General features: G+C 47.7%; 3 protein-coding genes across 4 annotated transcripts; all 3 read left to right on the forward strand.

The window, feature by feature from the left end:
* Window positions 1-22: 22 nt before the first annotated feature.
* GPN3 (GPN-loop GTPase 3) lies at window positions 23-4,048 on the forward strand. Of its 2 annotated transcripts, none has more exons than XM_071571750.1 (8): window positions 23-121; window positions 232-340; window positions 850-1,017; window positions 1,436-1,560; window positions 2,228-2,343; window positions 2,643-2,739; window positions 3,125-3,253; window positions 3,826-4,048. In XM_071571750.1, exons 2-8 carry the CDS (start codon window positions 250-252, stop codon window positions 3,886-3,888), a joined length of 789 nt encoding a protein of 262 aa, XP_071427851.1. In that variant the 5' UTR covers window positions 23-121; window positions 232-249; the 3' UTR covers window positions 3,889-4,048. The 2 variants fall into 2 exon arrangements, with proteins under 2 accessions (XP_071427851.1, XP_071427850.1); XM_071571749.1 differs by having other exon boundaries at window positions 28-161.
* Window positions 4,049-5,621: 1,573 nt separating this feature from the next.
* ARPC3 (actin related protein 2/3 complex subunit 3) lies at window positions 5,622-10,452 on the forward strand. The gene is made up of 7 exons (XM_071572350.1): window positions 5,622-5,733; window positions 6,641-6,740; window positions 7,605-7,681; window positions 7,935-8,003; window positions 8,277-8,403; window positions 8,937-9,031; window positions 9,945-10,452. Exons 1-7 carry the CDS (start codon window positions 5,728-5,730, stop codon window positions 10,005-10,007), a joined length of 537 nt encoding a protein of 178 aa, XP_071428451.1. The 5' UTR covers window positions 5,622-5,727; the 3' UTR covers window positions 10,008-10,452.
* A 2,055-nt stretch (window positions 10,453-12,507) lies between these two features.
* On the forward strand, window positions 12,508-24,198 carry ANAPC7 (anaphase promoting complex subunit 7). Its single transcript, XM_071571748.1, has 11 exons — window positions 12,508-12,722; window positions 13,999-14,185; window positions 15,462-15,581; window positions 16,671-16,782; window positions 17,005-17,158; window positions 17,258-17,400; window positions 17,914-18,031; window positions 19,905-20,101; window positions 20,999-21,223; window positions 21,640-21,790; window positions 22,958-24,198. Exons 1-11 carry the CDS (start codon window positions 12,622-12,624, stop codon window positions 23,145-23,147), a joined length of 1,698 nt encoding a protein of 565 aa, XP_071427849.1. The 5' UTR covers window positions 12,508-12,621; the 3' UTR covers window positions 23,148-24,198.
* Window positions 24,199-27,367: the final 3,169 nt, after the last annotated feature.

Genomic DNA, 27,367 nt, shown 5'->3' on the forward strand with positions numbered 1-27,367 from the left:
CCGCCGGTTTGCCGTACCGGGGCGGGCGGGAGGCCGCGCCGCTGAGCTACGGGGCGCCGCAGCGGCCACTCCGCGCCGGAGCCGCTGCCGCTGCCGGAGCCGGAGCCGCCGCCATGCCCCGGTACGCGCAGCTGGTGATGGGCCCCGCGGGCAGCGGGAAGGTGAGCGGGGAGCGGCGGGAGGGAGGCAGGGAGGCCCGGGCAGAGCCTGACAGGCGTGTGTGCCTTGCAGAGCACGTACTGCGCCACCATGGTGCAGCACTGCGAGGCGCTGGGCCGCGCCGTGCAGGTGGTGAACCTGGACCCGGCGGCGGAGCTGTTCGGATACCCCGTGATGGCAGGTGAGCAACGGGCAGGGTTCGAGCCCTGCTCCTGCACCCCACAGTGCTCGGCACCCGTGTCAGGTTAATGTGGGGCTATAACAGAGCGCACTGCACACATCGGTCACTGAGAATGGTGTGCCAGCTGGTGCTAAAGCCCTGCACTTACCCATACCTGTGATTGTATGTCCTGGAGGTGTGTTAGTTTGAGAACAGAGTGTGTCTGAACAAAGATGATAGGAAAAGTCCATCTTGGCCTGACCTCGTAGTTGAGATGCTTTTAAGAAGAGATTAATTAGAGATCTGGGACCATGAAAGGAAAATTTGGGGAAGGGGATGTTCCAGGGACCCTCAGGAGACACCTGCTCATATCCAAATCGGTCCATGGAAATGTTTAACATGTGTATGTGTATTCAGGAAATGTAATGAGTCTCTGTTAGGGCATGAATAGAGATCCCCCTGCACCGGGTGCTGCAGGGAAGTACCGTTGGCTCTCTGACCTCCCAAACTGGTTTTTGGTGTTGCCACAGACATCCGTGAGCTGATAGAGGTGGATGATGTGATGGAGGACGAGTCCCTGAGGTTTGGCCCCAATGGAGGTTTGGTGTTCTGCATGGAGTACTTTGCCAACAACTTTAACTGGCTGGAGGAGAGCCTTGGGCACGTGGAGGATGATTATATATTGTTTGACTGCCCAGGTAAACACCTGTCAGTGGTTTGGTATCATTTGGTATTTTATAGCACGGTATAAAATCTGTAGTACTTTGGCTTTAGTTGATTGTGATAATTCACATTTTCTTGCATTATGAGTTGTCAGAGTCACTCTCAGGTGTTTCAGGAGTGAGGGTGGTCCTGGGCTGGTCTGGGGGACTGCAGTGGTGTTTGGTGTGGGAACACTGTGACAACTGCAAATAACACTAATTGGAGGTCCAGGGAAGGGAAAAAAGCTTTTCTTTTCCACTTCACCACTAAAAGTTCACCCAAATAGAGTCAGAGTTGCCTAAAAGATGATGCTTTTCTTACAAGTTTTTATTTATATGAAGTGTTCATGTATAACCATGAAACGTTCCTGTTTGCCTCCTGTTCCTACCCATTAATACCCTGAGTGTGCCCCAGGTCAGATCGAGCTCTACACCCACCTGCCAGTGATGAAACAGCTGGTGGAGCAGCTCCAGCAGTGGGAGTTCCGTGTCTGTGGAGTCTTCCTTGTGGATTCTCAGTTTATGGTGGAATCTTTTAAGGTATCCACTTGAAACCTGTTGGGAAAGTTCATATTGGTAAAGAACAAAAAGAATAAAAAGGCTGGGCCTTTCAGGGAGCTGGGTTTGCCTGGAGCAGAAAATGCCAAGCCCAGCCCAAAGAGATTTGTTTCCATCCGCCTCACACACAGAGTGCAGTAAAGAAAATCCCAGCTGGATGTAAAGAAAACCAGCACTGAGAGTGGTCAGACTAGAACAGGCACAGAGACTGTGCAGTGAATGTCCATGGAGTCAAAACTTGACTGAGCAAAACCCCTGAGCAGCCTGGTCTGACTTGGAAGCTGCTCTGTTTGAGCAGCTGGAGGAGCCAGAGGACCTCCAGAAGTCCCTTCCAACCTAAATTCTTCTGTGGTTCCATGAGAGCTTTCTCAGGTCCAGAGCAGGCCACTTTCCCCATTTAGCAAAAACAATCCCAAAAAGGGTTTGGGTTTTCTTAACGCCCTTTCCAGTGGCAGATCCAGTTTAGAGATTCCAAAAATAGGTGGGATACTTGGCACCTCCCTTTTCCAGCAAAGAGAGTGACTCCTCATATGGCTTTGTGTCCGTGTTCCATGTATTCATTACTAGATTTGGTCAGGGGTTGAGTGTCCTGTGTGTTGGTTTTGTGTTTTTCTATACTTTAATACACTATTTTTCATACTCTTTAAAGTTTATCTCTGGAATTCTGGCAGCACTCAGTGCAATGATATCTTTAGAGATTCCACAGATTAACATCATGACCAAAATGGATTTGCTGAGCAAGAAAGCCAAGAAGGAAATAGAAAAGTAAGTTCCAAAAAATTATTTACTCTGTAGTGTAATACATTGAGGTGAAGTTCACCCAAAATTCCATCTAATGTTTCCCACAATTTAAACATCCTCTTTTGGAATGGGAGAAGATGGATTTGGTTTATATCAAACACAGTCTTTAAACAGCTGAATAGGATGCTTAGAGTTTAGTCAGAGTCAGAGAACAGCTCCATGTTTGTACCAATCTCTGGATTTTTCTGTAAATAGTTGTCTTGCATCTCTTGTGTGACTGAATGGCAGACTGTCAGTGCTAAAGGTGACTTTGTTTGTCCCAGGTACTTGGATCCAGACATGTATTCTATGATTGAAGATTCTACAAATATGTTGAAAAGCAAAAAGTTTAAGAAACTGACTAAATCTATATGTGGATTGGTAGGTATATTGCTTTTGAACTGGTACCCTTAAATTCTATATCACTTTTTGCCTCTTTTAACTCAGGGTTTGGGGTTTTTTCAGATTAGCATAAGATTTTTACTGTTGATACTATAACCCTTGATATTGGGATTGTGGGCAATACATTTTCTGTGAATCTTTTGGGAAATAGCTTTTCCTACTGTGTAGGACTTTCTGTTTTTCTGCTTTTTAGGACTGGTAGCCAGACATTCCAAGTGGGGAATTGCCTTTGGTTTGCAGTGTGGCTTTATATGGTATTTTAGCAGCCCAGACAAGTGTGGTTTAGGGAGGTGGCTCACAGTGCTGTGCCTGAGAATTAACTTAGTGCATTTTCTTCCCAACCTCCCCTGGTTCCCTCCTCCAGATTGATGACTATGGGATGGTTCGGTTCCTGCCCTTCGATCGCTCTGACGAGGAGAGTATGAACATTGTCCTGCAGCACATCGACTTCACCATCCAGTACGGGGAGGATCTGGAGTTCAAAGAGCCAAAGGTGAGGTGCTCCTGGTGGCAAGGTGAAAACTTCAAAAGGATCCACAATATCAGCTGTAATTTAAATATGTTCTTTGCCTTGCTGGTAAATTGCTGCCTTTCTGTGGTTCAAAATAAGCCATGTTTAGTCTCTTAGTGACAATGCCTCTTATCTTGATTTACAGTTATAAAAGTGACATTCCCTAATAGCATCTTGTATATACAGATTGATCAAATGGTTGTGTTTAAAAGCAATGTTTTGGTTTTCAAAAGTAACAGAATATTAACCTTCAAATGGCAAAAAAGACCATTGAGATCCCTGAGATTTCTTACTTCCTGACAGTGTTCAAACCACGTGTTGTACATGAGAGATTAGAAATAAATTCTGTTGTGTAAAATACATGAGAGGAGACTGTTAAATCTGTCCCAAGCCCTCTCTAGTTTTATTATTCAGCTCATAAAACCTAAGAAACAAGTCCAGTGCTTTTCTTCTGTTTTTAAATTAATTCCTTTACTCTTTTGTACTGCAGAATACTTGGATCTAGATTTTGACCTATATATAAAGTTTCTATTTTTCTGTTTTCTTTTTGGCAGGAATATGAAGAAGATAAATCTGCTCTTGTGGATGAATACTTTCAGGATCGTGTGGATGAGTAAAGAAAAACAAGTTCAAACTGGGAGGAAAATACTTAAAAAAAAATCCCAACCCCTATACAAACACACTTGATGGTTTATTTGTAAGATAATTAATATTTATAGTGAAGTGAGTTATATGATTTCATAACTATTTTAATAAACAGTTTGTTTTTTTTTTGTGTGTGTGTGTGTGTGTGTGTGTGTTATAGAGGCCAGTGTAAGTGCATATAAAAGTTCCCCTCATACAGATGTATCTCATTTCAGGAATGCTTGAAACAAATTAATTATTGCCAAAGAGGCAAAGCTGAATCTGAACATGTTGTGATAAATATTTATCCCCAGCATTGAGTGGGTACTTTCATTATTAGATGAAAGAAAGAATTGTTCTAAAGGGTGAAAGTTGTATTTCATGAACTGAACCTGAATTAGGCAGAGATGACTGGCAGCTTCAAAGGGGCAGCTGGTCAGGCGTGGTCACTCCCCCTGCTTTAAACCTTCTTAAAGCTGTTTTTTGTACAATTTGCACATGACTTTAGGTGGTTTATTCACTGATAACATCTTCTGTTCAGTGTAACACTTAAAGAAAGAAAAGCACCTTAAATAGAACTCAGTGATGGTCTTCTCCAATTGATGTCATTTTGAAGGAGCAGTTTGATCAGCAGCTGAGTGCAAGGATTCCCTTAATGGTAACCCAATCAAGGAGTGAATACTTGGAGGCAACTGCACTTACCTAACCCTGGGTGTGGGAGCAGCTTGGCAGAGTTGAGTCTTGCAGTTTCTTGGTCCAGAAGGTGTAATTTTTTCTTACTCAGGAGTAGGGTTGTTCTTATGTCTGTTTAAATAAATAGTTCACTAGTCATAGTGTTGATATGGTGCTTATATTTGAAATAAGGATCTGCTTTTTCCAAAGCAGAGACAGAACTAGGAGAGAGGTTTAACAGCAACAAATTCTGCATGTTTAGTGGAAAAGGGCTCCCAAAAATCCCTACGTGGCAGGTCTTGATCTGGCTGAATGAAACCATTCAAACGTTGGGGCAATTTTGTCTAACTCCCCTCCAGGCTGGTGCATCCTGGGGACAAGTCACACCTGGCATGTGGAAAGGATCACAGTCCCGATGCTGGATTACTTTGACTCACCTTTTTCTCCCCCCCTCATGCCATGAATCGTGTACCAGGGGGTACATTCATCATGCTGGGTCATGGGGAAGGTTATGGCTTGATAATAATAGGACTGTGCACCTGAAAATAGAGTATCCCTCTGAATTCAACGTGTTTGGCCCCGTTCTGTGCTCCCTTAGCCGAGTGCCCTGCGCAGCCGGCTGGGCTTTGCATCAGGTCAGAGCGAGTGGCCCCCAGGAGCTCTGAAAACGCGCAGGAGAGAAAACCAGCTGCGAGCAAAGCACCCCACTGTGCTCCTGTCCCCCAGTGACCTCGCTGGGACAGACGGGAGCTCCCCCTGCCCGCAGGGAACCAAGATGTGAGGGTGGCTGGAAAAGAAGGGTGGCACGGAGTGTCCCAGGAGGGGTCACTTGCAGTGCTGGCCACAGCAAAGACAGAGAGGAGGGAGACTCCAGGGGATGCAAAAGGCACGGAAAAGGCAAACAAATCCCCACCAAGCGCGCCCCCAAAGCCCCTGTCCGTGCAAGCAGACCCCCAAAGCCCCTGCCCGTGCGAGCAGGGCCCGGGCACGGCGGTGCCCCCGGGGCGGGCCGCGGCTCCGCTCCCCCCGCTCGCACCGCCTCTGCCGCTGCCTCATTTCCTGCAGCGTAGGCGGAGGAGGAAGCTCCGCGCTCGCTGTTTTGGACGCTCGTCCCGCTCCCCTCCCGCCCGGCCCCGCCGAGCCGCCTCCTGCCCTTCGAGATGCCGGTGAGCGGCCGGGGAAGGGGCCGTGCTGCGGGGTCTGGCGGCGGGCACGGCGGGGGGACAGGGGGGCGGCAGCTGCGGGTACAGGCGCTCCATGGGCGGCTGCTGCTGCCAGGCCAGCGCCCTCTCGCTCTGCTCTTCCTCCTCCCCTGGCAGGGATCCGCCCGGAGCCGCAGGGTGGGAGCGGACCTGGCGGGGCACGGGGCGGGCACGGCAGCGCTTTGCTCCGGCTTTGCTCACACCATCTCCCCCTGGGTCGAATAAGCTGCTTTGTACACCCAGTCACATCCTTCTCTGCCCCCCGCAAAACCTGGGCTGGGAGGAGGTGAAGGATTCCCAGTGGGCTGGCACAGCGCGGTGGGAACATCTGGAAAGTGCCTAAAAGTCATCTCGCTAGTTGCTAAAAATCAGTTTTCCATGAACAATCTGTCATATGCAGAAAGCTCTTTTTTTAAACTTAAACAGTTTTAGAGTGTGCAGAAAGGCCTTTATTTTTGAGCATGCTAACTCTGGGTTTATAATTATGTTATTGGCTAGGCATGGAAATAAGATGTATATTTTTTTTAAAGACCAACTAATTTTCAGTGAACTACACGGTGCCCCATAGCTTGGGCAGGTGGGCAGGGCTGTTGTTGGTGCTGCCAGGATGGGGATGAACTTTGCCTGCAGATCAGCCCTATGGATTTTATCCTGTCTCCCACCACCACGACTGCAAGTGGTGCCAGTGATGAACTCTCATGGCATTCACCAGAGTGGCACCAAGATCTGGGCCCAATTAGAAAACAGGAACAATTGCTGGAAGCATCATAATGAATTAGACTCTGACTCCTGTTTGGGACACGAGGGACATGGTTGGACACAGAAATGTCTGTTTTCAGTGGGATCAATAACCAGCTTTCCCCTGTTCCAGGCTTACCACTCCACTTTAATGGACTCGGACACCAAGCTAATTGGGAACATGGCCCTGTTACCCATCAGAAGTCAGTTCAAGGGCCCAGCACCTCGGGAAAGTGAGTTTATAATAATCTCTGAAAACCTGCAGCTCATCATCTTACAGGTTGCTCCAGCAAGAGTGATGAGAGGAGTCGGGGTGGGAAGGGGAGGGGTTTGCAGTTTGTAGAGGAGGAAAGAGGTTCTGAAATACAGAGGTTGTGCGAGCTGAGGTTTCTGAGGAGGATGTGATGGTGTGAACCACCTGTGTCAGAGGAAGTGGGGGTTTAGCTGCAGAGAGCTCGCTCTGCTCTGTGACTGGAGACGCTCGGCTGCTCCGGGGGACAGGGGGTGGGACAGGCAGCACTTCAGGGTGGGGGGCTTCAAAAACTGAAGTTACAGCCACCCCAACAGGGTCCACAGGCAGCCTGGTACAGATTCCCCCTCAGCACATGAACTTCCCAGGCACAGTATTCCCTGGTAATGGTGGCAGTTCAGTTGGAGAAAGGAAATAGCAAGGAAGTGTTCTGGATTTAAGCCTTGGATGGTTGCAGAAGTTGGCTTGTCACTGTGTTCTGCGCCTCTCCAGAAGAGGATAATGAAATCTCTGTGATTGTGCTGATATGCTTTCTTCAAACACCTTTTTTCTATCTTTCTATGCTGTTAAAACTCTGAGTTGCTCAAGAGTGAGGCATTGCTGCTGTTGAAGTGAGATACCATAGGGGAAGGAGAAGAAAGGACTTAAAGCTCCTGCTAAGAGTAGGAAGTTCAGGTATTACAGTCCGAGCTCATCATGTTTTCTGTTACACAGTGCTGACTTCTGCTTTTTGTAAATGCCAAGGTCTTGCCTTTGCAATAATCCTTATTTATGTATTTCGGTGGGTAAAGTTATTACAAATGCAGTATAGCAGTGCACTGTTTAACTCTGTATTTCTTTTTCTTAGCTAAGGACACTGATATCATAGATGAAGCCATCTACTACTTCAAAGCTAATGTTTTCTTCAAAAATTATGAAATTAAGGTAATTTTTTCATATATACTGTGCATATAGTAGTTCTTTGGAGGGTTGGTGCTGTGAATATCAACTTATTTTTAAGGAAATAGTTCTACTAGATGACAAAATCTCCCCTTCCACTTAAATCTTTAGGCAATGTTGCGAATTGCAGTCCCTCTGTCATGGGGAGACTGTGCCAAAATGGCTTGAACTCATTCCTGTTTCAGACTTTAATCAGTTAAACTAAGAGTTCCTGGGCTCTGTGCTTGCTCTTGTGCAGAACGAGGCTGACAGAACACTGATCTACGTAACCCTCTACATTTCTGAGTGCCTGAAGAAGCTGCAAAAGGTAAGAAAAGTGAATTTCTGTGCAGGAGGGAAACTGAGTCTGTTCTGGGGCTTGTACTCAGGAAAGGATTTCCTGATATTCTCCGCCCAGTGGCACAAACAGTGCAGTTCACCCCAGTCGCAGCTGTCAGAGCCACAGACTCTCCAAGGCTGTGGATACGTTGTTGCTCTTCTTGATGAGCATTGAAGTGTTACAATTGCTAAAATATTTGGGTCTCTGCTCCCTCAGCTTTTGTTTATAATTGCTAATCCATTGTTTGCCTGGTTCTTCCAGTGTAACTCCAAAGGCCAAGGAGAGAAAGAAATGTACACACTGGGAATCACTAACTTCCCAATCCCTGGAGAGCCTGGCTTTCCACTTAATGCCATTTACGCCAAACCTGCCAACAAGCAGGAGGAAGGTAAGGCTGATCCAGCACCTCTCAGGGCTCTTTCAATTTATTTGGGGTTTTATTGGCTTTGTTCTTTTATTAGCAGCTGTAGTAGCTGCATTTCTGGACTGCAGTTATAAAAATGACCATTAAAACTGTTCTAAGTCTGCAGTCAGCATTCTGAGGGCAGTGGGAGCTGGATTTTCTGGCCTTCAGGGCCCAGTGATTCCCCTGGATCCATAGATCAAACAGAACAAATTACTGGGGTCTGGGAATGCCTTTTGCATCAGATATTCACTAGCTAACCCCTAGTAATGAAGGCCAAGCCAGAACAGGGAACCCACAGGAACAAGCAAAGAGAGAGGAAAACAGTTTGGATGATCCTTTTTACTGGTACAAATCTAAAAATCCCAAATTCTGCTGTAAATTGAGCAAACCAGCTCAGCCAGTGAGTACCTGCAGATGTGAAACTGCCTGCTTTAGGCAGTGGTGTCTGATCCCTGCCTGGCAGATGCAGTTTGGGTGGTGCTGCCCAGCTCACCCTGTCTCTGTGCTGCTTTCAGAGGTGATGAGGGCCTACCTGCAGCAGCTGAGGCAAGAGACTGGCCTTCGCCTCTGCGAGAAGGTGTTTGATCCTCAGAGTGACAAGCCCAGTAAGGTGAGAGTTTGGTGGGATCATCCCTGAGTTCTGGGGTTTGGGGTGTTTTTCAGCAATGTGTGAACTGAGGTGGTGGGGTGAGGGTCAGGTGTGGTAACTCTGGCCAAGCCCCACTGGCAGCTGAAGTTTTGAATAAATGTAATCCAATGTAGCGTGACAGTGAAGGCCAGTTTGGGTTACTTGAAAAGGCAGGGCAGTGAAAAGGGCTGTCTGGTTCAACTCTTCAAAGTGTTGCACATCTGCTCTTGGCTGGGTTTGCAAATGAAGTTCACAGGCACGAGATGCTGTTTCTCTTCCCAGGCAGCTCTGATCTGAGAGCTGCTTCGAAGCAGATTGTTTGGCCTCAGATCCAGATTTTTTTTAAAAAAAAGCTTATCAATGAATGAATTACCTCCTGACTGTTCACATTTCATGTGCAAATGTGACTGCATCTAATGTTGAAATCATAATCACAGAATCACAGACTATTCTGGGTTGGAAGGGACCCACAAGGATCGTCGAGTCCAACTCTTCAGTCAGTGGCCCACACAGGGATTGAACCCATGACCTTGGCATTATTACAACCAGGTTTTAACCAACTGAGCTGATCTCAGGGGTTTAGTTTCAAAGGCAGAGCTTCCTGATGCATCTCTTGTTTATAACTATATTGGAATAAAATATAGTAAAACTAAAATAAGAGAAACAGGAGAAAGTAAAATTTCCCACTTTAAGTTCTACATTGTGAATTCATTGTGTACATTCCTATTGTCTTGCTCACCTAAATTGCAGTAGAAAACTACGTGCAAAAACCAGCGTGGGAAACTAAGTGCAAAACTGGAGCCTTAACACTTTGTGTTAGAGGCTGAGTACTTTAAATCACTATTTTATCCATCACATATTTGCATCTTTTCTGACTTTGTGCTTCCTTTTGCAGTGGTGGATCTGCTTTGTGAAGAGGCAGTTCATGAACAAGAGTCTCTCAGGCCCTGGGCAGTGAAGAAGCCAAGTGTCAATGACTTTAAGCATTTCCACAGCAAGATGTTCAAGTCTTTTGCCTTTGTTTTGGATATGTTTTGTACCAGGGAAGAATGAAGTGCTTATAAATTAAAAAAACAGAAAAAACAAACCTGTCAATGAGGGATGGAAGGGGGGGAGAGCAAAAAGATAAGTTGTGTAAGCAAAAATTATTAAGCTGGTGCTTAATAAGTGATTTCTAACCTGCTGTTTGGGATGCAGCTGCTTTGTTGTTGTGGCTACAGCATTTCAAACAGGACTTGTATTTAAGAGAAGAAATGGGCCTGGCTGTGGGGCAGGGGAGCTGTGTCATTGCTCTGCTGGCTGGAGTCTGGGTGTCCAAGGAAAACAGACCTCTCATGCCATGTTGTCCATGAAGTGATTTTTACCTTGTTTTCATTAAACTTCGCTTGTAATTAATGTGATAACTCCTGTGTGTCTCATGGAGTCTCCAGAGAAATGAGAGAGGTGGGTTTTTGTGCAAAGACCTGCTGTGGTGAGAGCCCACCTGCAGAGCACAGGAAGGACATGGAGCTGTTGGGGAAGTCCAGAGGAGGCACAAGATGATGAGAGGATGGAGCAGCGCTGCTGGGAGGGAAGGCTGGGAGAGCTGGGACTGTTCAGCCTGGAGAAGAGAAGCTTTGGGGTGACCTCACTGTGGCCTTCAGTGCCTGAAAGGAACTTATAATGAAAGATGGAGAGAGACTGTTTATTCACTGGGGCCTGCAGTGACAGGACAAGGGGGAATGGCTTCAGACTGACAGTAGCTTTAGTTGGATATTAGGAAAAAATGCTTCCCTGAGGGTGGGCAGGCCCTGGCACAGGTTGCCCAGAGCAGCTGTGGCTGCCCCATCCCTGGGAATGTCCCAGGTCAGGCTGGACAGGGCTTGGAGCAACCTGGGATAGTGGGAGGTGTCCCTGCCCATGGCAGGGGTGGAATGAGATGACCTTCAAGGTCCCTTCCAACCCAACCCATTCTGTGATTCTCTGATTACTGTGTAACATGAGTCAGTAGGATGTGAGTCATCCCTACTGAAAACAGTGGGATTAATACAGGGGCTGCAGTTGCAGCAATTTACCTGTTTATTTAGCAGGTCTGTCTTCACAGAGCTGTGCTCCACTGTACTAAAGTGCCTTCAAACTGTACTGCAGGCAGATCCCACACAGCTGGGGCTGGGGCTGCCGTCAGGATGTTGGATTCAAACACACCCAAACTGGTAAAAACTGGCTGTTCTCATCAGTCAGATGGTTTCTGAAAGAACACAAGTGCAAGCTTGGTTTGTTCAGTTTTTCCCTTTGTGGCAGAGCTTGTCTCACTGCCACCACAGCACTAACACACTCCTAGTGCTGGTGGTGTTTTGCTGCCTGCTGTGTTTGTCTACTCAGAGCTGTTTTCCTCTGGCAAATCCAAACTGAAAGCTCCCACTGATTCCATTTTTAGGAACAGGATAGCCATGTTTCACATTCTTTTTGTAATAAAGTGGGGAAAATAAACTTTATGATTCACCTCTCCTGTCAGTCTATGCCTTGTAGTTAATGGTGTCTCTAGCAAGGCCTTTTCTCTGCATGTGGTCCAGAAGAAATGTAGGTTTTGACAGACCTTTCTCCTCAGTTACCAATTTTTACAGGCAGGAGTTTCATTATCTCAGAGACCTCGGTCACATTTAACTGTAGCAACCAACAGAGTATTGTCAGATGGGCAAGGGTGGACTCGGGAGCTGAGGAAAGACATCAGAGGATACAGAATGAAGCAGATCCCCTTAGACCCCGAGGGGATCCCCTCACACACCCCTCTCTCCCCTCACACACCCTCTCTCCCCTCACACACCCCTCTCTCCTCTCACACACCCCTCTCTCTCCCCTCACACACCCTTCTCTCTCCCCTCACACACCCCTCTCTCCTCTCACACACCCCTCTCTCCCCTCACACACCCCTCTCTTCCCTCACACACCCCTCTCTTCCCTCACACACCCTTCTCTCTCCCCTCACACACCCCTCTCTCCTCTCACACCCCCCTCTCTCCTCTCACACCCCCCTCTCTCCTCTCACACACCCCTCTCTTCCCTCACACACCCCTCTCTTCCCTCACACACCCCTCTCTCTCCCCACACACACCCCTCTCTCTCCCCTCACACACCCTTCTCTCTCCCCTCACACACCCTTCTCTCTCCCCTCACACACCCCTCTCTCTCCCCTCACACACCCTTCTCTCTCCCCTCACACACCCCTCTCTCCCCTCACACACCCCTCTCTCTCCCCTCACACACCCTTCTCTCTCCCCTCACACCTCTCTCTCCCCTCACACACCCCTCTCTCTCCCCTCACACACCCCTCTCTCCTCTCCTCCATTCCCGCCCCGCCGCTGCCTCAGGAGGGGTCCTCGGCGCTGCGCGCGCGCCTCCCCGGGCTGCCCCGTCGCGCGCCTGACGGGCCGCTCGGGCAGCGGCGGGGTCACCCGCAGGCGGCGGCGCGCGAGGACCCCTCGGTGGCGCCATTTTGGAGCAGCGGCGGCGGCTCCGTGTCGGTACCGGGGCCTCTCTCCGGACCCTCCTCCCTCCGGGCCTTCCCGCACCTCCCGCTCCGCTCCGCCGGCAGCATGAGCGTGGTGGAGCACGTGCGCGAGATGGCGGCCGCCGGGCTGCACTCGAACGTGCGGCTGCTCAGCGGGCTGCTCCTCACCATGAGCGGCAACAACCCGTGAGTGCCCCGCCGGCAGCAGGCGCTGAGGGGCGGGGGGGCCACGCTGGGGTGTCCCTGTCCGGTCCCTGCACCCTGTCCTGTCCCTTCCCTGGTCCTGTCCTGTCCCTGCACCCTGTCCCTCGTCCTGTCGCTGTCCTTTCCCTGCCCTGTCCCTGTCGTTTCCCTTCCCTGTCCCTGCACCCTGTCCTGTCCCTCGTCCTGTCGCTGTCCTTTCCCTGCCCTGTCCCTGTCCCCTGTTTTCTGTCCCTACACGCTATCCTCTCCTTTTCCTGTTCTGTCCCCTGTCCCTGCAGGGGATGGAGCCCGGCTCTCCTCGGGTATCGCATCCTTTGGGTTGCCCGCTACAGAATGGCTGTCCTGGCACAGAATTCTGGGATGGTTTGGGTTGGAAGGGACCCTAAAGGTCATCCAGTGCCACCCCTGCCATGGGCAGGGACACCTCCCACTGTCCCAGGTCACTCCAAGCCCTGTCCAACCTGTGCCAGGGCCTGCCCACCCTCCCAAGGGGAATTTCTTCCTGATATCTAAGCCTGTCCTCTGTCAGAGTGAAGCCATTCCCCCTTGTCCTTGTGAATAGTCCCTCTCCATCTTTGGAGAAACAGTGGATTTCCTTCTCCCAGGGGTGCCCTGTGTTGTTCCTGGCTCTTGCCCTGAATCAACAGATCCCATTTATTTCTCAGCTGTCATTTTACATTCTGGGTGGGTTTTGAGGTCCTGTTTGAACCCCAAATCCTGTTCCAAACCCCTGACTTGTCAGTCATGTCTGGGAGTGGTACACAGGGGGTTTGTGAGATGTGGGAACACAGATCAGGACCAGGAGAGCTGTACAAGGAGCTCTGTGGCCTTTTCAACTTGAGTCCATTCAAACAAAACTCTAAAATTTAAACACACGTAAATGCTGGGTAAGAAGGTGAGTAAAATAATAATAATAATAAATAATGAAAGGTGAGTAAAACCTAAAAGAAACTGACAGTGACAGGCTGTGGTTTGTTGTGGGCAGGATGGGGGTAGTGGCCAAGCAGCCAAACACTGACCTGAGATGCTGATGAGGTGTCAGGAATGGCTGTTACATTTGTTTGTTCACAGATAAAAGAAATTGGTGAGATAATCCCTGAGTTTGGAGTCAGTGCTTGTTACTCAAAGGTCCTTCAGGGCAGTAAAGAAGCTGCAAGTTGAAACCAAACAAACCAAAGCTGCAAAGACTTTGGATTGGGAAGTGTTTTGGTTCTTAAGCAGCCAGCTGATCTCAAACACTCTGTTTGCATTTCTTCAGGGAACTGTTTTCACCCTCTCAGAAGTACCAGCTCCTTGTTTATCACGCAGACTCCCTGTTCCATGACAAGGAATATAGAAATGCTGTCAGTAAGTACATCATGGCCCTGCAGCAGAAAAAAGCCTTAAGTAAAACATCCAAAGTAAGACCTTCCACTGGGAATGCCACATCAACTCCCCAAAGCCAGGTATTTAGAACTGATTATGTGCTCTGTGAAGTGATCCTGTTCCCCCTGCCATTAATGTTGCTGGTTCAATACTCATGGAATTACTGAGGTTGGAAGAAATCCTCAAGATCATCGAGTCCAACCCTTCTCCCAGGCACTCAGCAATAGGACAAGGGGGCACGATGGGCTCAAACTCTGCCAGGGGAAATTGAAGTTGGAGATCAGAAAAAAATTCCAGAGAGAGTAATCAGGCATTGGAATGGGTGGATTCTGTGTCCCTGGAGGTGTTTAAGAGGAGACTGGATGTGGCACTGAGTGAGAATCCACCACATCTTGATCCAACCCCACTGTGATCACCAGCCCAGGGCACTGCGTGCCATGGGCTGGTGATCACAGTGGGGTTGGATCAAGGGTTGGATTGATGATCTCAGAGGTGTCTTCCAACCCAGCTGATTCTGTGATCCTTTCAGGACAGCTTTCTGTCCTGTTTTCCCTGGCTGTTGGACACACAAGCCACTGAAGCACCTTCAGAGGGCACTGACTGGGCTCCTCTGCAGTGCTGAGTTGCAGATGTGGGTGTGGATGTCTCCAGAACTCTGCCTGTGACAGGCCTTGCTTGGCCACCCCCTGACTGAAGGGAATTTATAACCAGGTGGGGATTGGTCTCTTCTCCCAGGCACTCAGCAATAGGACAAGGGGGCACGATGGGCTCAAGCTCTGCCAGGGGAAATTGAAGTTGGAGATCAGAAAAAAATTCTTTGCAGAGAGAGTGCTCAGGGATTGGAATGGGCTGCCCAGAGAGGGGGTGGATTCCCCATCCCTGGAGGTTTTTCAGCTGAGCTTGGCCGTGGCACTGAGTGCCATGATCTGGTAAAGAGACTGGAGTTGGACCAAGGGTTGGACTTGATGATCTCAGAGGTCTTTTCCAACCCAATCCATTCTGTGATTCTAAACCATCTCCCTGAGCACCACCTTGACATGTCTTTTAAATACCTTAGATTGTGGATTTACCATGTCAAATAAACCTGACACTTCAGGCTAATTAATTTAATAATATAAATGCTTTGGTTTCTAATGCAAAACTGAAAATGGTGCCTTGAACATGAAGTGTTTCTGTGTGTGTAGCTCATGCTTTTCATTTGAAGACAGGAACAGGATGAACTGGCAGTGAGTTGCATTGTCCAGTTACTTGCACTAGATATTTTTCAACTTAGTATAAATATTTAACAAGGAAACCTCATTATTTTTTTTACCTTATTAAACCAACATTAATTTAAATCTCCCTGTTTTGTTTCAGTGTTTACCATCAGAAATTGAAGTGAAATACAAAATGGCTGAATGTTACACGGTGCTGAAGCAAGATAAAGATGCCATTGCTATTCTTGATGGGATTCCATCCAGACAGAGGACCCCAAAGGTTAATTCTGGCAGGTTTTTGTCACAGCTTCTTGGTCAGTGTATCTATAGACCAGTGTCTGATCAAAAAAGAGTATAACCTGTAGGTATAATGCTGTTATGTCTTGGTGTTTGCTTTTTGCTTTTAAATGTTGTGTGGTAACATTTCCTAATTTTAAATTAACTTATTTGGACTCCTTTAAAAACAGACCAATTTTGTATTTCCTCTGTTGGAAAGAATTCAAAAAAGTGAAGAGAGTTAAATGTGTTGTTCATCTTTATTAACTTATTAGTTGGAGCAATGTAAGGTCCTTGGAAGGCTGGAGACTTTGGCAAGTAGAATGTTTGCTGGTGCTCCATCTTTTAAAATCTTTTAATCCTTTTAAAGCACAGTTTAGATAATGTTAAATATTTAGATCCCATTGTGGTCTGCAGTGCCAAATCTGGGGAGTCTTTGCTCTCTGGCTCCATTAGCCCCAAGGGTTTAAAAGATTAACACATCAGGTCAGTCAACTGTGTTTCATGTTAAACTGCCTCAAAAGTGTCCATGGCTCAGACTCCAGTTAAGGACAGAGTGTTCTATTCAAAGACCAATTTACAGAACAGAAAAAGAAGCCAAACAAACTTTTTGTCTGCATTCCCCAGTAAATGAAAGTGTTGTAGCAGAAAGCAGCTACTGGTGTTGTGCAGAGCTCGGGTAATTTCTGTGCTTTAATCCCTCATGTCCTCACTCAGAGGGTGAGTGGAGCCTTTCTCTGCCTTCCTGGGCTCATTCTCTCAAACACTTCCATGGATATGGAGAGAACCACTGGAAGAGGCTGATTAATTGTAGCTAAACACTTGCCCATCTTTGACTTCTTATTTGCAACCCAGAGATTTCAAGATGCTCTGAGCAAACACAGAAGAATGTAGATTTTTATCTCTGCACTCAGAGAGAAGCCACAATATTCATTTTGTACTGTTTGGGACATCACAGCATTCTCAGAAGAGCCAGTAATTTCCCTTCTGCCTAGAGCAGGGGGCAGGCAGGCTTGAGGACAGAGGTGTGACCTTTCTGGGCGGCTCTTTCTCTTCTCACACTTGACTCTCCCCAATCTTCTGTTGTTTGTAGATCAATATGATGTTGGCAAACCTCTACAAGAAGGCAGGTCAGGAGCGCTCCTCTGTGACCAGCTACAAGGAGGTGCTGAGGCTGTGCCCTCTGGCACTGGATGCCATGCTGGGTGGGTGTCTGCAGAGTTCAACACTGCCATAATTTGCCCTAAATATGCTTGGGACTGACTGCCTTGCATTTCCATGTGATATATAATGCCTGTGTTAGGCACATTTTAACAAGCTGCATGTTTATGTTTGTCAAGGAATGCAGTTTCTGGCCCTCAGGCAGTGAATTTGTATCAAAAGCAGTTTTTGGTGGCTAAAATTGATGTATGTTCTGTTCTGAACAGGTTTGCTGTCCCTGTCAGTGAGAGGGGCAGAAGTGGCTTCCATGACCATCAACATCATCCAGAGCATTCCCAACCTGGACTGGCTTTCCGTGTGGATCAAGGCGTACGCCCTTGCACACAGTGGGGACAACACAAGAGCAATAAACACAATTTGGTAAGAGTGGAAAGAGTGTGATGCAATCAAATAACATGTTAATGCTTACATAGAATGCTATTCAAAGTGGCACTTATTGGCCCTTTTTCTGTCTTGAAGCTCTTTAGAGAAGAAGTCCTTGCTGAGGGATAATGTGGACTTGCTGGGGAGCTTGGCAGATCTCTACTTCAGGGCTGGAGATAATAAAAACTCCATCCTGAAATTTGAACAAGCACAAATGCTGGATCCCTACCTAATAAAAGGTGAGTAAATCCTAAAAGAAGGTTGACCTGGTGAGTAACAGCTACAAGCAGTGGAACATTGTTGTTTTACCAGGCTTTCAATTCAAAACTGACACTCAGAACCTGCATATCTTGAACTGGTAATTGCACAGTATTATAGAATCATAGAATGGATTGGGTTGGAAAAGACCTCCAAGATCATCAAGTCCAACCCTTGATCCAACTCCAGTCCCTTTACCAGATCATGGCACTCAGTGCCAAGGCCAATCTCAGCTGAAAAACCTCCAGGGATGGGGAATCCACCCCCTCTCTGGGCAGCCCATTCCAATGCCTGATTACTCTCCCTGGAAAGAATTTTTTTCTGATCTTCAACTTCAATTTCCTCTGGCAGAGCTTGAGCCCATCGTGCCCCCTTGTCCTATTGCTGAGTGCCTGGGAGAAGTTGTTTGTGGTTGTAGTTTAGGTGGGGGTTTTCTCTTGCTGTGAATGAACTTTCCATTTCCTGAGGGTTGATATCCCAACATGTCTCTTTAGGGATGGATGTGTATGGGTATTTATTGGCTCGTGAGGGTCGGCTGGAGGATGTGGAGAACTTGGGCTGTCGTCTCTTCAATATTTCTGACCAACACGCAGAGCCCTGGGTGGTCTCTGGGTGAGCTGCTCTCCTCCTTTCTTACCATACCCATAAATAGCTATTCTCTGCATCTTTAAACCTATTAGAGTTACCACTTCTGTGCAATAACAGTGATATATTAAATAGCTGTAACAGCTCGATATTCCCAGCTTTGTTTTTAAACTCCTGAAAGTTGTTTTTTTCTGAACATGCATTCTTAAATTCAAGTGAATTCCCTTTTTTCCTTTTTTCCTTTTTTCCTTTTTTCCTTTTTTCCTTTTTTTTTCCTTTTTTTTTTTCCTTTTTTTTTTCCTTTTTTTTTCCTTTTTTCCTTTTTTCCTTTTTTCCTTTTTTCCTTTTTTTCCTTTTTTTCCTTTTTTTCCTTTTTTTTCCTTTTTTTTCCTTTTTTTTCCTTTTTTTCCTTTTTTTCCTTTTTTTTCCTTTTTTTTCCTTTTTTTCCTTTTTTTCCTTTTTTTTCTTTTTTTCTTTTTTCCTTTTTTCCTTTTTTCCTTTTTTCCTGTTTTTCCTGTTTTTTTTCTTTTTTTTAAATTTGATTTTTCTTTCTTTGCTTTTATTTCTTTGGGGAATTTTTCTTTGCTTCTTTTCCTTTATTCTTTTCTTTATTTCCTTTGGTTGTTTTTCCTTTGCTTTTTTCCTTTATTTTTTTTCCTTGGCTTCTTTTCCTTTGCTTTTTTTGGTTGTTTGTTCCTCCTTTCCCCCTCCTTTCCCCCTCCTTTCCCCCTCCTTTCCCCCTCCTTTCCCCCTCCTTTCCCCCTCCTTTCCCCCTCCTTTCCCCCTCCTTTCCCCCTCCTTTCCCCCTCCTTTCCCCCTCCTTTCCCCCTCCTTTCCCCCTCCTTTCCCCCTCCTTTCCCCCTCCTTTCCCCCTCCTTTCCCCCTCCTTTCCCCCTCCTTTCCCCCTCCTTTCCCCCTCCTTTCCCCCTCCTTTCCCCCTCCTTTCCCCCTCCTTTCCCCCTCCTTTCCCCCTCCTTTCCCCCTCCTTTCCCCCTCCTTTCCCCCTCCTTTCCCCCTCCTTTCCCCCTCCTTTCCCCCTCCTTTCCCCCTCCTTTCCCCCTCCTTTCCCCCTCCTTTCCCCCTCCTTTCCCCCTCCTTTCCCCCTCCTTTCCCCCTCCTTTCCCCCTCCTTTCCCCCTCCTTTCCCCCTCCTTTCCCCCTCCTTTCCCCCTCCTTTCCCCCTCCTTTCCCCCTCCTTTCCCCCTCCTTTCCCCCTCCTTTCCCCCTCCTTTCCCCCTCCTTTCCCCCTCCTTTCCCCCTCCTTTCCCCCTCCTTTCCCCCTCCTTTCCCCCTCCTTTCCCCCTCCTTTCCCCCTCCTTTCCCCCTCCTTTCCCCCTCCTTTCCCCCTCCTTTCCCCCTCCTTTCCCCCTCCTTTCCCCCTCCTTTCCCCCTCCTTTCCCCCTCCTTTCCCCCTCCTTTCCCCCTCCTTTCCCCCTCCTTTCCCCCTCCTTTCCCCCTCCTTTCCCCCTCCTTTCCCCCTCCTTTCCCCCTCCTTTCCCCCTCCTTTCCCCCTCCTTTCCCCCTCCTTTCCCCCTCCTTTCCCCCTCCTTTCCCCCTCCTTTCCCCCTCCTTTCCCCCTCCTTTCCCCTTCCTTTCCCCCTCCTTTCCCCCTCCTTTCCCCCTTCCTTTCCCCCTTCCTTTCCCCCTTCCTTTCCCCCTCCATTCCCCCTCCATTCCCCCTCCATTCCCCCTCCATTCCCCCTCCATTCCCCCTCCATTCCCCCTCCATTCCCCCTCCATTCCCCCTCCATTCCCCCTCCATTCCCCCTCCATTCCCCCTCCATTCCCCCTCCATTCCCCCTCCATTCCCCCTCCATTCCCCCTCCCTCCATTCCCCCTTTCCCCCTCCCATCTTTTCCCCTCCCTCCCCACCTGGTCTCACCCCTGCTGTGTCTCTGCAGGTGTCACAGTTTCTACAGCAAGCGCTATTCCCGTGCTCTGTACCTGGGGGCCAAGGCGATCCAGCTGAACAGCAACAGTGTCCAGGCGCTGCTGCTCAAGGGCGCGGCGCTTCGCAACATGGGCCGCGTGCAGGAGGCCATCATCCACTTCCGCGAGGCCATCCGGCTGGCGCCCTGCCGCCTCGACTGCTACGAGGGTGTGTGGCAGGCTCTGCCCTGCCCCGGGGCTCTGGGATGGAAATGGGGGGACCCCAAACCTGGGTGTGTGGGCAGGGGCAGCCAGGGCTCTGCCCTGCCCCAGGACTCTGGGATGGAAATGGGGCATCCCAAACCTGGGTGTGTGAGCAGGGGCAGCCAGGGCTCTGCCCTGCTCCGGGGCTCTGGGATGGAAATGGGGGGATCCCAAATCTGGGGCATGGGAGAAATGCTTGGGTGAGAGACACTAGAGATAGTTAGAGACTGGAATCTCTCTAGGATGTCTAGAGATGGTTATCCCAAACCTGTGAAGTGGTGGAAACACTTGGATGAGGGGCACTAGAGATGGTTATGCCACACCTGTGGAGTGGTAGAAGCGCTTGGGTAGGGGACACTAGAGATACTGGAATCTCTTTAGGACATCCAGAGATGGTTATCCCAAACCTGTGAAGCCATAGAACACTTGGGTGAGGGACACTAGAGACAGTTAGAGACTTGAATCTCTTTAGGATGTCTAGAAATGGTTATGCCAAACCTGTGAAGCAGTAGAAACACTTGGGTGAGGGACACTAGAGATACTGGAATCTCTTTAGGACATCCAGAGATGGTTATCCCAAACCTGGGAAGCAGTAGAAGCACTTGGGTGAGGGATAGTCCAGTGAAGTATTAATATCTCAGTATTGGACAAAATACTGTACTTAGAGTTTAGGAGATTTTTAGTCCCTGCTTATAAATAAAAGGGATGAAATCAGTGGTCTGTAGAATGGGTTTGTTAACATGCACAGTTTCCCTCTCTCTGTTGCAGTTTTATTTCATTACTGGAGTGTCAGCAGATAACTGAGGAGGTGTGAGTGCAGTGCTGCCTCAAGAATTGAAAGGTTTCCCTTTGGTCTCCCCAGGTCTCATCGAGTGCTACCTGGCATCCAACAGCATCCGTGAGGCCATGGTGATGGCAAACAACGTGTACAAGACTCTGGGAGCAAATGCACAGACCCTCACCCTGCTGGCAACAGTCTGCCTGGAGGACCCTGTCACACAGGAGAAAGCCAAAACCTTACTGGACAAGGCACTGACACAAAGACCTGATTACATTAAAGCTGTGGTAAAGAAAGCAGAACTTCTCAGTAAGTGCCTTTTGTTCCTGTGTTGGTTTATGTAGAGATTCCCTTGTACATGGAGGAGTGTCCTTTGGACTCACCAGTGCTGAGGATTTGAAGTGATGTTACAGTCCAGGGATTTATCAGTGCTGTCCTGAAGGGAAAACCACAGGGATTGATTACATCCAGCAAGTGTTATTACACCATAAGAACTTAAAGCATGTGCAAACAAGATGTTTTGACTTGGAAGTCAATGTAGCTGTGAGTGTAGCAGGTTTTGCAACACAACGCCATTGTTTAACCTTGCAAGGAGCATATCAGTGCTGCCCTCCCTGCTGGCAGCTCTGAAGGGACAGTGTGGTGTTGTGATGACTCTGTGAACACTCTGACTCTGCAGATTTATCTCAGCTGTTCACTAAAGCTGTAGTTTTGCCTCTGAACAGGTAGAGAGCAGAAGTATGAGGATGGGATTGCTCTGCTGAGGAATGCCCTGGCCAACCAGAGCGACTGTGTCCTGCACCGCATCCTGGGAGACTTCCTGGTGGCTGTCAATGAGTACCAGGAGGCCATGGACCAGTACAGCATAGCCCTGAGGTGAAGCTCGTTTACAGCAGCCAATAATCAGCTTGACTGACTAAAGAGTTGAGCCACTAATTGATTAGGATGAGAATCAGAGATGGCTTTGTATCGTTCTCCCTTCAAACAAACAAAACCATACACATTTTCATCCTCTTAATTAATTAGTTGGTCTTAAGGCTTTGATCTGAGAAGTGCAGAATGGAGGGACTGCATTAATGCTAAACATGTCACAAGGCTTGTGGTTCCTTAACAAAAGGTTTAGAGCATGAGGGGAAGTTCTGGCCAGGTGGGGGTTGGTCTCTTCTCCCAGGCACTCAGCAATAGGACAAGGGGGCACGATGGGCTCAAGCTCTGCCAGGGGAAATTGAAGTTGGAGAGCAGAAAAAATTCTTTGCAGAGAGAGTGCTCAGGCATTGGAATGGGCTGCACAGAAAGGGGGTGGATTCCCCATCCCTGGAGGTTTTTCGGCTGAGCTTGGCCGTGGCACTGAGTGCCATGATCTGGTAAAGGGACTGGAGTTGGACCAAGGGTTGGACTTGATGATCTCGGAGGTCTTTTCCAGCCCAATTGATTCTGTGATTCTGTGATTCATGGAATTATAGTTATTAATTATATATTCAGGCACCTTAACACCCATTCCTTTAAACTGGGAGCTGCTCTATAAAAATGAGCTCTTAAGTAAATTTAAATAGTGTGATTCAACTTAACATAACCTAAATGTTATTTTAGGGTGTTTCCATGTGAAATATTCCCATGTTTTGATTGCAACTTCAATTTGCCTTAAATCCAGCCCATTATGTCCACTGTAAACTTGCATAGCTTAAATGAGTCAGCTGGTTTTTGCTTGCATATAATACATTTAGTCAGAGTCATTTAAATTTTTACTGCTTTGCTGTCAGTTTGTAATTAGGATTGTTGGAAGAGGTGACCAAGTGTTCTGGAAGAGTGGGATGTTTAGATAAGTGCATTCTTGGGGATCAAATCTATTTTAAATGCAGATTTAATGCTCAGTGTTACAGTCACCCTTAGGGGAAGTTGCATCAGCTACTAAAATAAACTTCTTGATGATGTTAAGCAGGAAATGCAGACAACAAGATGAGGTTTTGATATTATTCTTTGCATTGAGGTCATAAACTGAAAAATAGTTTCAGGACAATGCTTTCTTTGTCTTCCTTTCTTCAGTTTGGATCCAAATGATCAGAAGTCACTAGAAGGATTGCAGAAAATGGAGAAAGAGGAAAGTCCAACAGATGCCACCCAGGAGGAAGATGTGGATGACATGGAGGGAAGTGGAGAAGAAGGGGACTTGGAAGGCAGTGACAGTGAAGCAGCTCAGTGGGCAGACCAAGAACAGTGGTTTGGGATGCAGTGAGGGCTCTGGAACACACCACCAGGGCCATTCTCTAAAAGAACAGAAACTAGGAATTTTTTGCAGTAACAAAGGACATTTCTTTGTTTATTTTAATAGACTCTGAAACCATTTAATACTTCTGTGTATCTCAATACCATGAAGGTTCTTGATGCCTTTTATTTATTAAGCATAAGGACTAACTGCATCCACTGTAATTTGCAGCTTTCATTTGGAAAAATTCCTGCTAAAACTAAACCCATCAGCATCTGAAGTGTGGAATGAGCCTGCTGGTGATGAGAACAGTGTCTAAATTCTGTCCAGTTGCTTGGAGCTGTCAGTGCAGGGGTTTGTACCCCTTGGTGGGCAGGGTCTCACTGTCATTGTTGCACTCCTGTTTGGCTCATGCTCCTGGTCAAGTCTGGGGCAGTTGCTGAAAGCAGCACTTTCCTCTTGCTGTGTTTGTTGAATTAATTTGTCTTTTTCCAGGGCATTACCTGTGCTGTCCAGGAGAAGTTTGGGACACAACAGGCAACTTGGACTTGCAGGGCAGTTTTTGTAGCTGACTGATTTCTCTGTGTGCAGAAGTGGTGGAGAATTAAAGTCACTTCCTCAGTCCTCACTAAACCCTGTAATCACTTAGAGTCTGTACATGAGCATGTATTCTAAAATGAGGTTTAGTTTTATTTCAGGATGTTCCTAAAAGCTTTTACAGCAGTGACTCAAAGCACTTCACATTCTGTATACACAGCACTGACATTTAAAATGGTATAAAAAGAATTCTTCCCTTGCATTGCTGGAGAAATGCTAAATTATGCAAATACATTGTCCTGGTTTTTCCATGTTTTGTACTTCCTGCTTTTGTCAGGGAATACTTGAATTCATGTGTTTTCCCCTCACCTTTTGAAGCAAAGTCACTTCACATGCAAATTTTCAGCCTTTCAAGGGTGAGCTGCTTTGGGTAATGTAGAAACTGTTTCAGTTCTGTGGGCTTGATGTGTGGGAGGAGGAATTACTTATTTTTTTACAGTTCTGATTGCCTTAGTCTTTACCAAAACATGTTTTTTTATCTTTATATTGGCAGTTTAATTCCTTTTGTATTTATTCTGTTACCACAGGTTTGCTGGAGCACACAGACTTTTTTTAGGAAGCTAAAAGGTAGCTTTGAATGTCAGTTGGAGGAAAAATGGCTGTTTGGTACAAATACATGAGATGGAAAAGAAGCTTCTCCCTGTAAGGCAGATAAGGGTAAAAATGTGATGTATCAAACATGCAAACAGAAAAATTGGCAGATTATGGTCTGTTTTGGAAATGTTTTGGTATGTCACATCTTACAAAGGAGGAGTCTGATGGTTTATCCACTTAAAAAAAGAGAACAGTTGGATGTCTGTTCTCTCTGAAATTTTTGGGGCTTTAAACTTTCCAAAACATGAAGCTGAGTTGTGGTTATTTGAAGGTGGTGTGGGAAGAGCAGCCAAGTGTGTGCTGCTGTCCTGGGGCTGGATGGGCAGGAGCTGCTCCTGCTCCTGATGAAGCACAGCCACCAAATGGGGGGATTTCAGGGAGAGAAAACATTTTGTTCATGGTGTTTTCATGGATGAGGGGCCTGATCCTGTTCTTCCCTTGGGCCATTGCTGTGGGATGCAGTGGAAAGGTTTCAGCTCATCACAAGGCTCATAACAGAAGTACAGGTGTACAAGCAAATTCAAGAAAAGCTTTGTTTTCTCCTCCCACTCAACATTCATCAGATTCATGTGCAGCTGAAAGCTGGGGAGCTTCATCAGCTTTCTGGTTGTATCCCAGGCCTCTGCTGGGCAGGAGAATGAAGGTGTTTGTGGTGTGTTTTAGACAATCTGATCATCTCTGCTCTTGGAACAGGCAGGAGAATAAAACTGCTTCAAGGTGAGTGTGTTTGGGTGCAGCTCTAAGTCCAGACACACTGAGAACACCTCGAGATGGCTGTGACAATGGAGCTGCTGCTGAGAACTGGCTCCTTCCTGGGAATGGAATGTCAGATCCTGCAGTAACACCTGGGTGAGTGTCTGTGTTGGGCTCACACTCCTGGTGTGTCACCTCTGCCCTCAGGGAGGGACTGAGGGGGTTGTACATGTTGGGTGCACTTGAGATTATACAGAGATATATTTGGCTCTCCCTTCAGAGCTCTGCAGGGATTCTTGCCTATTAATGAGCCTTCATTAGTGCTCTAATTTCAGAGTGTGAGCTCAGGTTTTGCTTGTGCTCTCCAGTGCAGTTCCAGCTCAGGGAATACAACAATTAGCCCTTAATAGGCAGCTGCCCTCATTCCCTGCCTCAGTCACGTGCTGGGCACCCCACAGAGGGAGATCACAAAGCCAAAAAGTGGAGTTCAGGCTCTGTCAGGTCAGGGGTGGAAGTGAAACAGTTTGTGAGGCCACAAAGCTGTGGGGTCCAGTTCCCAACTGTACAGTGTGGCATGTCTGGAGCTGGGTAAGGACAGAGTGCCCAAGCTGGCTTGAAATCCTTGAATTTATGTCACAAATATAATTCAAGTTTTAATTCTTTCCTGTTTTGCAGTAGGAAAAAGAGGAAGTGATGGGAAGGGACTGAATTTCTTCATATATAGACTTGGGTAAGGACCAACAGGCTGGATTCAGCAGAGTCTGAAAGCAGCACCAATTCAGGATGTGGCCAGAAATTATCTGAATAATGCATTTACTCACACTTATCCTGCCATGTGCTGGTAACTCCTGCAGTTCTGGCAGTATTTCTAATTCTGGTTTCCAGCTCTTGGGAATTCTGGATTTGTGAAGCAGAGATAAAGAAGGAACTGGGAACTGCTGGCCAATATCAGTGTTTTCTGTCTTCCTTTCCTGCTACTGTTGATTATAGAGGGATTTTTGATTAAGTAGCAATTCCACATGGGTATTGTTGGATGTAATATTTTAGACCTCTTGAGGTGCTCAGAGCTCTGAAAACCGAGCAAAGGGAGGATTGCAGGTCTGTTATACATCCCATGGTTTCCCTGTGCCTTTTTCCTAACTGAGTGGGGAAGAAAATCTGCCATCTCCTCTCCCTGAGGATTCTCTCGTTTCTTGCCCCCTCCCGGGCGTGGGCTCTGATCACACAGAAACTCACCCCGAGGTAAAACCGGGGCTGTTTCCTGCCCTCTGTGTTTAGAGTGTGATGTAATGTGCCCATAATGCCTCAAACTTCCCAACGGGAGCTGCTGCCTCGCTCTGTGCTGTCAGTGGCTCATTTCGAGCTGGAGGTGGCAGGGAGAGGAGGAGGAGGGGGAAGATGAAGCTGTTGATTTCAGCATCTCTCACCACACACTCCTGCACTGAGTACCTTGGCAACCCACTGAGCATCACGTTCTGCTCCCGTGGCTGTGCTCCAGTGCTGCCTCAGGGTCACTGGGGGACTCCTTCTGCCTTAAGCTTGAGATCATCATTTAAGGAAAGGTTTGAAAATGAGGTGGGAGTTTGTGTCAGTTTGCTCAGAGAGGCGCTGTCGGAACACGGAGATGCTGAACCCTCGAGGAACGTTCCTCGCTGCAACAGCAGCACGAGCTGTTCACTGAATAACGACTTTGTGTCTCACTCGGCACTGGTGCTGGGGACAGGAATTTCCACAGGCTGGAAAAAGGGGCAGGAGAACAGCCAGGCAGGAGCACCTTCCACACAGACCCAGGGGTACAATGCAATGGTGAGCTCTGAGAACACTCCAGGGCGGGGGAGCCTCCTGCTCCCTTCGGTGCTTCCCGAGGTGGTGACAGAGGTGCTGATGGGCAGTTTCATAGAATCATAGAATCAATTGGGTTGGAAAAGACCTCCGAGATCATCAAGTCCAACCCTTGGTCCAACTCCAGTCCCTTTACCAGATCATGGCACTCAGTGCCACGGCCAATCTCAGTTGAAAAACCTCCAGGGATGGGGAATCCACCCCCTCTCTGGGCAGCCCATTCCAATGCCTGAGCACTCTCTCTGCAAAGAATTTTTTTCTGATCTCCAATTTCCCCTGGCAGAGCTTGAGCCCGTGCCCCCTTGTCCTGTTCCTGAGTGCCTGGGAGAAGAGACCAACCCCCACCTGGCTAGAACTACCCTTCAGGTAGTTCTAGACAGTGCTGAGGTCACCTCTGAGCCTCCTCTTCTCCAAGCTCAGGTACCCCTGGGAAGCACAAACGGAAGCCCCAGCAGGAGGGAAGGGCTGTGCTGGGCTCCAAGTGCAGCCTGGGAGGAGCAGCAGCAGGAGATAAGAGTGAGGAG

The sequence above is a fragment of the Pithys albifrons genome, chromosome 17 (genome assembly GCF_047495875.1).
Source record: "Pithys albifrons albifrons isolate INPA30051 chromosome 17, PitAlb_v1, whole genome shotgun sequence".
NCBI classification, from domain to species: Eukaryota; Metazoa; Chordata; class Aves; order Passeriformes; family Thamnophilidae; genus Pithys; species Pithys albifrons.

Coding starts and splice junctions, on each gene's coding strand:
- ANAPC7 (XM_071571748.1), top strand. CDS start 12,622: ATGAGCGTGGTGGAGCACGTGCGCGAGATGGCGGCCGCCGGGCTGCAC. Junction 14,186..15,461: donor CATCAACTCCCCAAAGCCAG/GTATTTAGAACT, acceptor GTTTTGTTTCAG/TGTTTACCATCAGAAATTGA. Junction 21,791..22,957: donor CAGTACAGCATAGCCCTGAG/GTGAAGCTCGTT, acceptor TCCTTTCTTCAG/TTTGGATCCAAATGATCAGA.
- ARPC3 (XM_071572350.1), top strand. Junction 8,004..8,276: donor GCCTGAAGAAGCTGCAAAAG/GTAAGAAAAGTG, acceptor TGGTTCTTCCAG/TGTAACTCCAAAGGCCAAGG. Junction 9,032..9,944: donor AGAGTGACAAGCCCAGTAAG/GTGAGAGTTTGG, acceptor TTCCTTTTGCAG/TGGTGGATCTGCTTTGTGAA.
- GPN3 (XM_071571749.1), top strand. CDS start 114: ATGCCCCGGTACGCGCAGCTGGTGATGGGCCCCGCGGGCAGCGGGAAG. Junction 341..849: donor CGGATACCCCGTGATGGCAG/GTGAGCAACGGG, acceptor GTGTTGCCACAG/ACATCCGTGAGCTGATAGAG. Junction 1,561..2,227: donor TTATGGTGGAATCTTTTAAG/GTATCCACTTGA, acceptor TACTCTTTAAAG/TTTATCTCTGGAATTCTGGC.